At 36.5% G+C, this 14,358-nt stretch overlaps 1 protein-coding gene across 1 annotated transcript in view; it reads right to left on the bottom strand.

Annotated features, from left to right (window-relative positions):
• The window catches only part of IMPG1 (interphotoreceptor matrix proteoglycan 1), a 58,765-nt gene extending 45,950 nt beyond the window's left edge, over window positions 1–12,815 (bottom strand). Inside the window, exons 1-2 of the mRNA XM_054821414.1 lie at window positions 12,656–12,815; window positions 1,216–1,449 (exon numbers count right to left, since the gene is read on the bottom strand). Coding sequence (XP_054677389.1) covers window positions 1,216–1,449; window positions 12,656–12,722 — 301 coding nt within the window. The 5' untranslated portion in view covers window positions 12,723–12,815. The remainder of the gene's footprint in view (window positions 1–1,215; window positions 1,450–12,655) is intronic.
• Window positions 12,816–14,358: the final 1,543 nt, after the last annotated feature.

A 14,358-nucleotide genomic window follows, 5' to 3' on the forward strand; every position in this document is an offset into this window, starting at 1 on the left:
AGCTCGTTTTCAGCCCAGTCAGGGATGTGACCAATGAACTTTAGGAACTTTCAGGATTAATTAGCATTTAAGAAAGGCTTTTCTGATCAGCCTCTTTAACACATTTCAGAATTCTGTCTAATGCCTATTGGGTTGGAATTCAGTCCCACAGTGGATACTATATATGTTTGTATCTAAAGGAATGGCTGCAGACATTGGTGGTTTGCCCATGCTGCCTGTAGTAAGTGCCTGGAGTAAAATTTTTGCAGCTCTACATCCAGGTTTCATTTCAGAGAGAACTAGCTGGTTCTCTAAGAGAAAGAACTGAGGAGCAGCAAAGTTACATACATGTATGTGAATGATTTGAGATCAATATAGAGGATAGATAAGCAAAATTGATTTAGAGACTAGATGTTGCCTTACATACTTGCATCCCAGAAGAGCTGACTAGGTTTTAGAATTAGCTTTGGACTGTCTAGCTGCAGCACAAAAATATGCATTTTTTTTAATACAAATTGGAACAGCCACAGAATGAAAATCTGGGAGAGTGAGAGTGAGGAAGTGAAGAAATATAAAAAACAGAGAGCTATTTGCACCATACATTCTAGGGATCTAAAACTGGAGTGGTAACTCTATAGGCTCTCTAAGGTCAAGGGAGGAAAAGAAAGGGCTGGGGAGGGAGTGAATTAATTGGGAAAGGGCAGAAAAACCATTCTAGACTTTTTAAAAATAAGACTAAGGTCTTTGCATGAGCTACTGGTGATTATCTCAGTGTTTGTAGCATATCAACACTGCCACAGACTTAATGTAACTACAGATACACTAACATATTTGTGCAATGACCGATGAATAGTTTCATTACTTATTTTGAGCTGGTGGGATTAATTCTGAGTAGCAATGATGGTTCCTGCTGCACTTTTGAGAGAGGTGGTACATCTTTACTGAGTGGTACAAGCACAATTTGGTCTTCACGTTCTGCCATGCTAGAACACTATGCAATTACACTGAGTTCATTAGTCTTTTGAGTGCATTGTTTTATTCTGTTCTGATAACTGTCTGTCTTGAACCATGCTAATGTATATCTAACATTTCATTATCTATGAAAAAAGAAAGCATAAAGCAAATATCACATACACTGCCTAGAGCTAAAGAACAGGATTCTGGAAAATTATTGCGTTTCCTCAATTATAAGAAATACTTTCAGGAAGGAACTACATGTTGCAATCATCATCTTACCTCTTAATCTATAGTAAGCTTGATGACTGGCTAAAATCTGCTTCACTGATTCTTGTGGGCAAACTTTCACACCAGTTGAGAAAAAGGATGATCTCTTTGTTCGATGTTTTGCCATGTCAAATATCCGCCTTATGGTTGATACTCTGGACCTCTTTGTTGTTCTTTCTGTTTTGTCTGACCCTGGGGCATCTGCAAGATGTTTGGCTTCACCACGGTTTATTTTATTAGGAATTTCTGGAAAAGATAAAAAGTAAACATGTACATAAACATACATTGCATAGCCAGTAGGTGCCAAATGCAAGGCCATGTGTGGAAAATGGGCATGAACCTGAGAGTTCTTTTTGTAATGTCATATTGGTGTCAATGCCCTGACTGAAATAACGTGCTGAGGAGAAACATCCTGTGATCACATGGAGGAACTGGGACTCAAGAGACCTGGTAACTAATTTCCTTGTATCTCAACACGTGATCTCCACGTCCCACAGGGTAAAAGTTTCAGAATCTTGTTTTCAAAAGTGACTTTGGGTTAGATCCACAAAGGACAATTAAGTGTTTGAAATTCATGCTACAGCATCTCATTTGTGACCATATCACCCTGTGGGGAAATTTACAGTACAGTGATAAGTAACGGTCTGGAGCTTGGGGAAAGTGAAGCATATCTGTAACAGCTTCCAGTGCGAAAAGGTGTCTATGCTAGCAGATAAGTAATGTGAGAAATAGTCGTACCCTAAATCTGCACCCTTTCAAGATATTCTCATCTCGCCTTTGTGCTTGAAGGCACATCTTCCTTCACATCAGGTTCATAGCCTTTACTCCATCCCAAGAACTGAACCCTGAAACACTTTCTTTCAAAAGCTGAACAGGAGTTTGATTGTCTTTGGGCAAAGAAAGAGCTGCTTCCAGTCTCCCTCTTTTACTTCACAGTGCACTCCTCTATCCTTCCCTCACATAAACAGAAGTATTAATCAGAACAGACTGCAGTTATGTTTCCTTGCCACTGGACAATAAGTGCTGTGAATGCTCTGGCATTGTATCTCAATCGATCTTTAACTATTACTGGCAAAGTGGAACAGCTGCAGTAGAAACAAGTGAAATCAGTGAGTGGGAATTGAAGATCCAGGCTTAAGTTTTACTTATGGAGATATTCAGTTATGAAAAATGGAAATACTTCTAGGGCATCAAAATAGCCTCAAGCATAGGAACCCCCATCTTAAAAGGCACACAAAAATTCAGGACTCATTTAGTTCCACTTCCTAAGCAGTTGTGATGCAGTATAATATGACATAGCAGCTAAATTTAATGTAAAATGTTAACAAAAATAACTTATAAGGTATACATTTAAATGAGCTAAAATATGGCATTTTGCAGGATCATGTAACAGGAGCAATTAGTGCCTTTTAGATGATCCTCCAAAATTTTGCATACACATCAATAAAATTGTTAAAGTTCATTTGGAAATACCTTTTTTTTTGTTTCATTTTCATACATTTCATACAGTCATTATAGATGAAAAATAAAGAAAAATGTAAACAGAATAAAAGGTGTTTTGAAAGAACTGTTTTGAAAGAAAAGTGTAAGATTTGTAGATAATTGGAAAACTTCAAGGGAGAAAATGTAAGAAAGTCATGGTGTACGTGTGCCTGAATGCTGATGAATTGACTGAAAAAATCGCTTTGAAGAATGGTTTAAAAACTTGTAAAAGAAGACTAAGAAGAAATAATAGTGTTTAAAAGGAGCAAGTTTAGTGAGAGTAATACTATCACAAAAAGTAAGAGTAAAAAATTATCAGTTTACTTGAGAAAGAAGAAATGTCCTGCTGCATATAACAAACTAATTATCATGTTCTTAGGCAAATCAAGAGAAAACGAGGAAGAAAAAAAACGTATCATCCTGACAATTTGGAACTGTGTTAATTAAATAGTTTAAGAAAATTAGGCAGATAAATGATAAGGAAAAAATAATTGAAAAGTATACTGTTAGAAAAAGAATAGTACTTGAGATAAAGAATGCAAAAAGTTCTACCATCTATGCCAGCACACATATATGTATATATGTATGTGTATATATATATGCTTCAGTTCTTATCTAGCTTCAGAATGAACATCCAATGCTTACTGTGTAGAAATCATAATAATGACATACATATTATGAGGTAGGTGGTACTCTGATATGGAAGTGGCCAAACACCGCATCAGCTGAGACACTGAATTATTTGAATGACATATGGGGTGAGGGCAGCAGAGCCGATGCCTCTGAAATCTCAAAGCAGATCACTGAAACGGTCTGGAAGGAAATACCAAAAATCTATGTGGAAAGTAGCCAGTTGTAAGTCTATTACCTTTTAGAAGCTATATTAACTGTGGCAGCCCAGCTGCCCAAGCAGTCTGACCAACCGGGGCAGAGGATTTTGTCACTAAGCTCTTTGATAGCTTTTGTATGGAGCAGAGGTCTTTGTTGAAGGATTTGCTTCTTCCCCAGGATTTACCCCTAAGTCATTAACTTGAATTAGGAATTATACTATTCATGAAACTGACAATGGAGATTCTTCTCAAACGACTGCTGAAATGATTTCAAATTCTTCATGTTAGGGCCATTTGGGCTTTTCAGCCTGAGAAAGTGACCATAAATTATGTGCTTCCAGTTATCCCTGTTCTGCTAGTCTATTCAGGGTAGGTATAAACTTTTTCTCTTTTCCTTCTTTCCCTTCCATTTCCACTTTTTTGTCGGAGGGATCTATTGCTTACATACCTCACTGTAATAGGTTTAATTCCATTTGTATCTTGTGGCTAGTAAATTTCCCTTACTAGAACAACTTTTATTATCAACAGTTATTGAAATCACTTTTTTACTAAATTTTAGCAAAATTTGAATTGAAGGAAGCATCAACGCCTTTTCCCACATGACTGTCCAATACTTATTTCCTAGTATTTACTGAATGCGAATGGAAGAAAACCTGTCTTTTGGAAAAAAACATTAATTGTTCATAATTCTTCAGACCTGTGCTTTCCCCTGTGTCTGCAGAAATTCTGAACTGAGAAATTTTAACCTAAGACTCCCAGATGGTTCAGCTGTGTGCTTTACTGTAATATACCTCCACCTACAATTTTTTAGATGCTTGGTTTTCAGTTTCCTGGGTTGAAAAAAAAAATCTAGAGAGATCTGTGCTATTATGAAATTGACCCCACATATATTAGTTGATCCCTTTTCTTTTTACCATGCAGCATAGTAATTGAGTAAATTGAAGTGGTGTAAATTTTACAGAATACATAATTTGATCATGTAAAAAAATCCAACAGTACTAGGTTGCTTTACTATTCTTAAAATAAGTAATTTTTGTAATTTTTTTGTTCTCATTCTCTTTTCTTAAACAAACATATGCAGTTAAGATATTTAGTGTTTAGCCTGCCCAATTTAACTTTTTTTTTTATTTAGCTCTGTTGTTTCACAAAGGTGACCATCTCAGTTTTACCTTTTAAAAGTATGTCTAAGATTTATAGTTTTCTTTGATGGGTCCAGGGTCAAAGTCTGGTAACTTTTTACTGTGCTTTAGCATAACCTCCAGGGTGCCTTAAACAAAGCTGTAGCTCTCCTTCCTTATTCTCACATGAAAGAATCTGCATCATTATCCTGATTTTCCAGGTGGCATATTTGATGAAAATAGTCGAGGTAGTTTTACCAAAATGATCTACAGAGTCACCGTTAGCTATTATTAAAATTTGAAGTTCCTGATCTCTAGTCCTGAACTTAGACAAATATAAGATTTTCAAAATATAATGAAGCAATTTTCAAAATATGATATAGCATTATTATTCATATGGGAGCTAATCAAAAGTGCTTTGACAACCATACAGGTCTCTCAAATTCATAGTACTGTTCTTCAGGTTTTGTTTTCAGACAGATAACCAGTATTCATTTCTCCAATTAAAAATCTGAAATCTTCAGAATTAGGCCAGACCTCTACCTTATGTCTCTTGAGACATGCATTATCAAATTTATAGCCTCACTAAAAAAAACAAGGCACAAGAAATAGATTTCAAAGGTGAGCATTCCTATGTGTTTTTAATAATCTGCATAATGAAAAGGGAAAGTACATTGCTATTTAACTGGATTCTAGAAAAAAAGAATTTATCACCATTCAGATAGTTGATCAGTGGGATTTTCTTTTATTTGCTTTTATAAACACAGGAGAAAGAAGCGTGCTTTCATACCCATTTTGTATAACTGTAGTGGATGCTTTTCTATACAGCTTTATTAATTTCTAGCTGTTAATAGTATCAATTTTGGGAGGCCTCCAATTTTGGCGTGGGTTTGGGGTGTTTTTCAGCAATGTAGGCAATCTCTGTGTAGGAACATTTAGCTAGAGCATTAATTTGGAAGCAAACTTTTAGAAAATTAAGATGTCGTTGCATGCACAGAGAAGAATTTAAAGTACAGTAACTAAAGGTTTTGGCAGCAAAATTCAAGGTGACATCAGGATGAAACTGTTGAAGTCTGAATAATTCATCATTAAAATCATCACAAGGTTTGACATGTATGAAAAAGCAGATTAATCTGAAAAATAAGTGGATATTTTTAGGATAGAATGGAATGCTTGATTGATGAATGAGACATATTTCCTTCACAATAAAATAAGTATTAATTATTAATTAAAAGACAAGGCTTATTTAAGGGTAACTGCTGAAATAGGACAAGAGGAAAGCTTATCAAAGAACGTTAATTCATTAATTAATACTAATATTTAATCTGCTCAGGTCTTGTCTCTGCAAGCTCAGTGCCCTTAAACACAAGATTATATGCCTTCCTTGTACTTGTCTTTGGGTCCAATATATTCTTTAACTATTTTCAATGCACGCAGTGAAAGAACTTCAAGAGGAATCGCTGAGGGGACTTGGTCCCTACAGTTGTTGCATCCTGGTGGGTAGTGGGTCTTATCCAGAAGCTAAATGGGGTAGCAGAGGTACGGGAAAGAACTCAGTTTGGACCTCACTTCTTCAAGTTTAGCGCCCTTAGCCAGTGACCTGCTGGGTAAGGGTAGTATCCACTACTGCGAGGATGTTTTGTGAAAGATAAGGAGCCAATATTTGTGCCTAGCTTCAGAAGATGAACACTGGCCAGAGAAGAATGCCTGTGTTCATAAAAGAGAGGAAGAGGGCTAAGGCATTTTTTTAAAAAGTAATTAATTTTAATTCATTAAAATTAATATTGACAATGATGAGCTTGGTAATTCCTGTTTGGTATGTTGGCTTGTGTGAATGCCATTCTTAAATGTCACTGAATAGTAACATTACCTGTGGAATGAGGCCTGGGTATCTAATTGTAGCAAAAAGCTTTGGGGGTGAGGTCCAGGCTTCCAGCTTGGAAGACCCTGTGTTCATTCGGCCGATGTCCACTAGCAAACTTCCTGCACACGTACCACAAGGCTGGTAGATGTGGTGCTTAGGGACATGCTTTAGTGATTCAACTTGGCAGTGCTAGATTAATGGTTGGACTTGATGATTCTAAAGGTCTTTTCCAACCAAAATGGTTCTATGATTCTGTGATGATTCTATGATTCTACAGACCCAGCACTTTCATGTACCTACTAATATCTTGTGTTATGCAACACTCAGCATCACCTTACGTGTCAGGGAGGTGCTAGGCCATGCCTGTGCAGTGGGGACCTGGTACTGAAGACAAAATGCATCTGATCCCTGTATCTCTTGCTTGGAATCAGCATGACAAAATGTCACCTGCACATGTTCACAAGCTGTGCTCAAGCTCTCTATGACACAGGAGCTCCAGGTACCTTCTTAAAAAGGTAAGTTCTGTAATTTTCAACCTTTTAAAGACTATGGTCTTGTTTTGAGTTAGATCTGTACCAAGAGATTTTCCTTCCTGAGAGTTCAGGAAAGAGGTGGGTTTTCATAAATCCTGTTTCTTAGCAGGAATGCGTGATGATGCGCCTTTAAATATTTATGAAAGATTTATGTTACATTCAAAGCTAGAAGATGGCATTAGATAATGGTTCTTTTACAGAAGTCTTGAAATTAACCTGGATTTACATTTTGGTACCAAAGATCCCTGCTGCCATCAAACAATATGCTTTGGAATTTCAGTAAGTGTGAAGAATTTCATTTCTGCAAGTAGGTAACGCTGAGAAACTAAACTACCTATCATAATCCCTCAGCTGTTCCCCTCCTCCCAGACTCTCACACAAATCTGTGTGGTTTTCTATGCCAAGTGGAGAAACACAACTGTTAAATCAACCAACTTCAGAAAGAAACCTAAGAAGATAATTTGAGACAATCTTTATGAAATTTAGGCCGAGGCCTTATAACAGACAAACTTTTTTTGGTCCCTCTCTCAATAGACAATTTGGTAACATATTTGAATTATGCTAACTATACAACTCATGGCAAAATAACCATGGTGAATTATCTGCCTATTATAGATGAGAGTAGAAAACATAATATGCCACTGGCAAGATTCTCCTGCTTTTGTGAATATAGTTGTCATATACTGACTAAAAATGAATCCACATTCACAATAAATGCAGTCTGTACCAACCACAAATATTGAACATGCCGAAAGCTTTATGAGTCAACACGTGAGTTTGACACATTTCCTTCCTACCTGAAAGAGCATCATAAGAAACTCATATTTTCCTTGACATCATATGTCTCATTTAAAGTAGAAATATATACCATCTCTTTCAGAGAGATAAGTGCAAATTCTGGTAAAGAATCCTCCTTGTTATTCACCAACTTTACTAACCAGCTTTGGAGCTAGATGAAATTGATCTAGTTTTGAGGGAGAAGAGGAAAGGGAAAAGAACTTGATTAGAATTGTCTTCATTTTGTGCTATAACCACAAAATCACGAAATGAAAGATGAGTGCCTTACTGCTTCCTACCTGAAACTGCTGGGGCTTCTATGATCAGTGTTGACTTATATGTATAAAAGCTATACCTGGAGCATACCTGCTAAAACTGGTATTTCCGGTAGCAGGGTTACCGAGATGGTTCATATACAATTGGATAAAGTCCGAGAGAGGTGCTGAAAGATTCAGAGCAGCCAATAAGAGGGTAATTTTGGCTCTGCACTGAAGCAGAAATTTAAAAGTCCGTAGAACCTCGCCAGTAAAAGGATAAGCATGGTGGCCCAAGTACAAGGAGCTATGTAGCTATGAGTCTGGGCCTTACTGATTTGCACACAGCTATGTGCCAAGGGAGTTGCTTTGAGAATCAGCCTGCTAAACGCTGCTGGTGTCCTGCTTTATGACTGCAATGCTTCTTACAGGTCAGGGCTCCCGTTTCCGTGTTACACCTCAGGTCCTCATGATTTGGTGAAATGAGGATGCTAGTGTTACTCTGTCAGACGGGTATATCGTAAGGTTAAAACTGGTGGTATACTTGCATACTATAAAGCATGCTACAATGATGTAAGGGTATATAAACACCCCTACACTGTGGCAGGCATCAGGCTACTCCCAGATGATTGTTAATCTTATGTTTTCCAGCTGCGCTACTATTCTGAAGTGTCTGTCCAGTAAATAGCAGCTGACAGTGACTAAATGCCAGTACGTATGTCTATACAAGCAGACAGACAGATAGATATTTATTTTTAGGATTGTGTTGTTCAATATCACACATTCCTAAGGGGAAGAAATTGTTGGAAACACAGCTGGGCTTGCAAAGTGCAAAGTGCATGGAATGTGCAGGATAGTGCACCTAATTCCTGATTAAAACGGAAGAATTGTGTGATAGAGAATGAGCAAAAGGCTCATTTTAATCCCAAAGGGACTCAGAATAGGTACAAAAGCAGAGGGGAAAACATATATTTAAAATATTTCAAAGCATCAAAATGCAGCAGAATGCATACAGAGTTTTCCTTCAGGGAAACCAAGGGAATGTTTGATACATCTGATGAATGTTGGCCATATCACTTCTTGCACTGCTGAAGCCACTAGGACACCACAATTAGCTAAGAAATGGAAAATACCATGAACAATAATCTGAATATCTAGCAGGTTAAACCTTCATGCAAAGTTACTTTATTGTAGCCTGTAAATTAATGTCCTGTAAAGGGACAAAACCTGTTATTAATAATAGTGATCATTTTGTCCACAGTTGTTTTCAAAGAAAAAAAATCCCACTGTTCATTCACGTATAGTTCACTAATCACTATGGTCTGGGTGTGATTATATCTGGAATTAATCTATATTAATCTATAAGATTCAGTGACAAAATTTGAGTATTTTTATTCAAGTTTGGCTCTTAGCCAGGAAATAGATAGGCTTAAAACCTGCATATAATCCAGTGTTGCATTTATTTTTTGGGAAAAAAAAGTTTTACTTTTCCATTTGTTTATAAGCATAACCAGGAAACCTAACTTTAAATTGGTAATCCTTATTTTATAGGTGAAAGGAGAAAATAATCAGTGCAAAAAGCAGATGTCTTTTTTTTTTTTCTTTCTTTCTTTGAAGCTTTATGTTCTTTGACTTCCCTTTCCCTTTGGCACAAATTTGCTTAACCCTTTTTTCAAGAGCAATTATAGTAATGAAGATCTGCAACACTTACTGCTGAACTGGAACAGCCGAGCGGGAAGGGGTAAGTCAGAATGAATTAAAATTATTTCATAGAGCACACACAAAGCCTTTGTGTCCTAAAGAATGACTGAGTAAATAGAGGATATTTGCCTGCCGAATAAAAAAATAACACTAAACAGCCTTGAACGCTCTTTGGCTCCCTTTTACATTTTCAGTATTGAGTGTTAGGATGTATCCAGCAACAACGTACAGTTTGGGGAGTTCAAAGCTCCTCTGTATTTTGCTAGTTAGTCTGGGTTTTCAGTGTTTTACCATTCAATACTTAAAAATTGCTCTAGTGTTATATTTTTCGCATAGAAGTTTTTTTGCCATGGCAAAGATTTTTATCCCCTTCACTTTCCCTCCCCATTGTTAGAGACAGTTTGTGTCAGGACAGTGGCAAAGACCTGAGTTCACGTCCTGAGGTCATTTCCTGGATTCTGGCACCAGTCATGGCCAAAGATAAACACTCCATCTCTACAGTCTTATGGTGCTCCCTACAGTTTCCTATTTTTTTACTGTGGAATTGGAGGTGCTCCTGGGCAGCCTCCCAAATGCCTGGGAGAAGGATTTTTTTGGTCCTAGAATAAGGATGGGAAAGAAGGACCAAAAGACATTACTGAGCAAGCCCCATTTTTGTTAACCCTGAAATATAGATGTGCGTAAACCAGGAATTTGAATTTAAGATAGTTTTGTTCATGAGGGGAAAAAAAAATCAACTGATTAACTCCATAAATATTTGGAGATTATTAGTTCTATGGTATGTTTTTTTTAAGATGAGAGTATTTTATGTCTTTATCTCTTACTTCCTAGTCTGTCATAGTTGACGTGTACTGCAAGCTTGAATAGCCCTAAAACCCTCAAATCATCTATGTTCGAATCACTAATAAGCAATTAAAATCAGTATTCAGATTACTGGAAAAGCTTGTGTACTTCTGAAAATACTTTCTCTAAGAATCTGACCCTAATGCTAAGTCATAAAATAACAGTTCTGGAATCCCAACTCTGGTAAAGAAGCTTCTTAACAGAAGCATTAAGTCTTTCGAGATTTGTGTGTATATATTTGAGATAACATAGTTTTAAAATATTATATATAGCATGATTATATGACAATAAAAATAATTAGTATGCATTTGCACATACCACATGTACTTTACAAAACCAGTGGGAAGGAATTTTTCCAATTATCAGTCACATGTGTGTATAGAAAAAAATTTTTTTTCCCCCAAAAGCCATCAAAAATGAGAAAATTCCAAGACTGCTACATAAGCAAGATGCTGTGTGAAGTTCATTATTCATCATTGCTTCCTAAGTGTCGATAAACATTCCATGCACCAGGTCTTCTGCTATGCCTCTTAAGGAGATAATCTACACTTCTGTATTCCTCTCTGTCAAGATATCCTCCCAGAATTTTGCCGAAGTCTTTTATGGGAAATGTATTTTAACATGCAATGGCAATTTGCAATAGGTGAAACTATGTGACCCCACTTTTTGCATGATCACTTTCCAGTTCATAATTATAAACCTGGACTTTAATGATACCATCAAGCAAGCAAGAATTACCTGGAATGCATTCTATCTCTTTCCATCATAGAATATGCAATTTAAATGCAAAAGCAGTGCATTTTGATACACATTTTGCTCATCAGACATGAACTATCACTCATTCTTTCATTTTTTGCCACATTTCCATAATATCATTAATGATTAAATGACATTATATACATGGAATTAAAAAGTAAAACCAAAGAGCAACAGAATATAAATTTAGTGTTAACTAATACATTACTTTTTCCCAATGACTTTTTCAGTACTGTAATTGTCTACTAGAGAATATTTACTTAATTTCAGTGAGATACAAGAACTGTGTTCTTTATTTTTAAAAGAAAATCTGTGCAAAGAAAAGCAAGACCAAAAAAAAGAAAAAAGATGTGTCAATAAAACTTTCCAAGTAGTATTGACAAAAGACTCTTTCACATCGTCTCTTTAACAAATATTTAAATACCATTGAGGCGACTTCTCTTTTATCATTCTTTGCATTTAATTAATATGCGTGAGATTGACATAAAATAGGAGGTCATTTACTTGGGCAAGCATAAAGCAGTTGTAATGTTGACTTTTAATTCAATTATATAAATATCAAAGCATAGATGAAAAAGTTAGTAAGAAACCTTCCTCAAAATCAAACATGTTCCCTAAAGCTCTAAATCTATTGAATATGAAACTGAACAGGGAAAAATCACATCAACATCTTTTGTTTTTTGTTGTTGAAGAACCTTTAAAGTAGCTGTGAACTTCTTAATGTTTTTAAAAGTAACAATAGTTAGCTGTTGTTTTCTTGCAAATAATTTTACAATTATTATTACAATAATCCTTACTAGTATTGCTATTTTGTGTATATGTGCTAGTATGGTTTATTCCTCCAGAATTTGTATATCTAAAAGTTTTTTTTTTTTTTCCCCTGACAATTGCTAGTAAATACAAAGATATACTTTACTACTTTCTCTTCATTTCAAGGATGGCAGGCCATCTTTAACAATGTCAGCACTTAGATGATCTTTTAGCTATTTTGCCCATCATATAATTTTTTAGAAATTATATTTTTTCATAGCAGAAAATATGCCGGTAAATCAAAACTAAATGGCATCTCTTAGAGAGATTGTAGAGCCTGGGAAACACACATAAGAAATCTTGCCAACATTTCCTTTTCCAACTTTCTAGCAGTTTCAGTAACTATACTGTCTCCGGCTGAATTGTCAAAACACCACATTCCAAACAAAGAATTCTGTAATGTGAAAATAAACTGATCTTTCAATTATTTTTTCTTTCAACATAGGCAATGTAAATCAGTATAACCTTTTATATATGAACTTACCTCTGCTTCCCTGAACTTGGAGAGCAAGGCAAATGATCAAAAATATTAATCCAGTTTTCAAATGCATGCTGTCTATTGATCATTCACAGTTTTCAAGAACAATCATTCAGGAAATAAGAATATTTAGGTCTAGTAGAAGAATTTTCTTTTTCTTAAAGAACAAAAATCTCCAAATGTCTTCCCTCTTTTTTTTTTTTTTTTTTTTTTTACTATTTTTCAGGTGTCCCCAGCCTTGGACTGCATTGAATTGCAACTAGGAGAAGAGGGCAACAGGTGCCAGAATGCGAGAGCTGGACAAACCCCACCAATGCACACACTTCTAGCCTGGGGGACTGGAGTGGTAAGACAAGAGTGACGAAGTTTTAAAAAAAAGCAGTGTCTGTTTCTGGAATAATCTGTTTATCTGCTGCTCAGACATAATCCCTCTTACGGTCCAGCTGGAAGAGCTTTCTTCATCTTATTAACCTTCTGGAGCAGCATCTGTCAACCCCAGAAGACTTCAGTAGCACCATGATAAACAACGGAAGTCTCTTCTAGTGCCCATTGCCTTCGAACATTGATCCTTTGGGCATTCTGGAGGCATGGCGTGTGAGCAGAGGAGAAATCACGGGGAGAGCTAATTGTGATGTTTCCAAACCAGTGATCATAAAACCCAGGGAACTTCCTTTGAAGAGGAAACCAGCTTTTTCTGAAGGAACATACTATACTCAGCTTTTCCACTGCGTACGTCTTGGAAGCCCCTTTCTCTTCTCATACCAAAAGGTTGCTGTGGCAATATTCCTGTCAGAGCAGTGATGGTGATGCTCTGTGACAGCAGTGAAATGGCGTGACTCAGCAGTAAATTGCAGCAGTGTTCAGGGCTGGCACGATCCGATGCCAAACTGGGAGTGGGGGAGGGAAGGTACTGCATGGCAGGAGAACAAGAAATAGTGGTGGGAAATGCTGTTTCAAGCACATAGCTATAACCAGGCCAAGAACTGGCAGTGAGTGAATACACTTTTCAAACAGCTCTGTTCCAGTTTCCCAAATAACAATTCCGGTTAAATATTTGTCATGTGTAAGTGTTCCATACTTACTTTTTATTTTCCAGAATGGTTTTTTTGTGTTGCATTACACCTAAAAAAGCTACCAGGTGGGCAGTTGTGATGGTCTGTCCCCCTCAGAGATTTTTGTGTGACTGTGCTTTAACATAGGAAGTATCTAGGCTGGCAGCAAGAGTCTGTTTTCTAGCACCTTAAGTACAAGTTACCTTAAGAACAACCTTCATTTGAACCCAATCAGTATTCTATTTTTACCTCGGATTTAAACAAAGGTAACCTCCCTCCCTTCCCGTGAGTGCCTAATTTTAACTACTTGGAACAGCTAGTGCAGAGAGTGGGCTAGGACCAAACAAGATCTGCTTTTGTTTTAAATTTTCACAATCTTTTTCTGATTTTCAGTGCTCATTTGAACATTTGATGTATTTTGTTTCATGCACATTGTTTTATTGTTCTAACAAAACAAATTCAGAAGACCTTGCCAGCAGCACAATGCAAGGGAACAGTGGAGGTGATCAGGATTTCCACTGGAGAAAATTTGAGTATTACATAAGGATCCTTCTTTAGCAGTACCAGTATTTGTCTTTACATATTTTATATATCATAATCATATGCTATATAGTGTAGTCATATAAGTACTACCTCTACCACCCAGGTAAGCTTTAG

The sequence above is a fragment of the Grus americana genome, chromosome 3 (assembly GCF_028858705.1).
Source record: "Grus americana isolate bGruAme1 chromosome 3, bGruAme1.mat, whole genome shotgun sequence".
NCBI classification, from domain to species: domain Eukaryota; kingdom Metazoa; phylum Chordata; class Aves; order Gruiformes; family Gruidae; genus Grus; species Grus americana.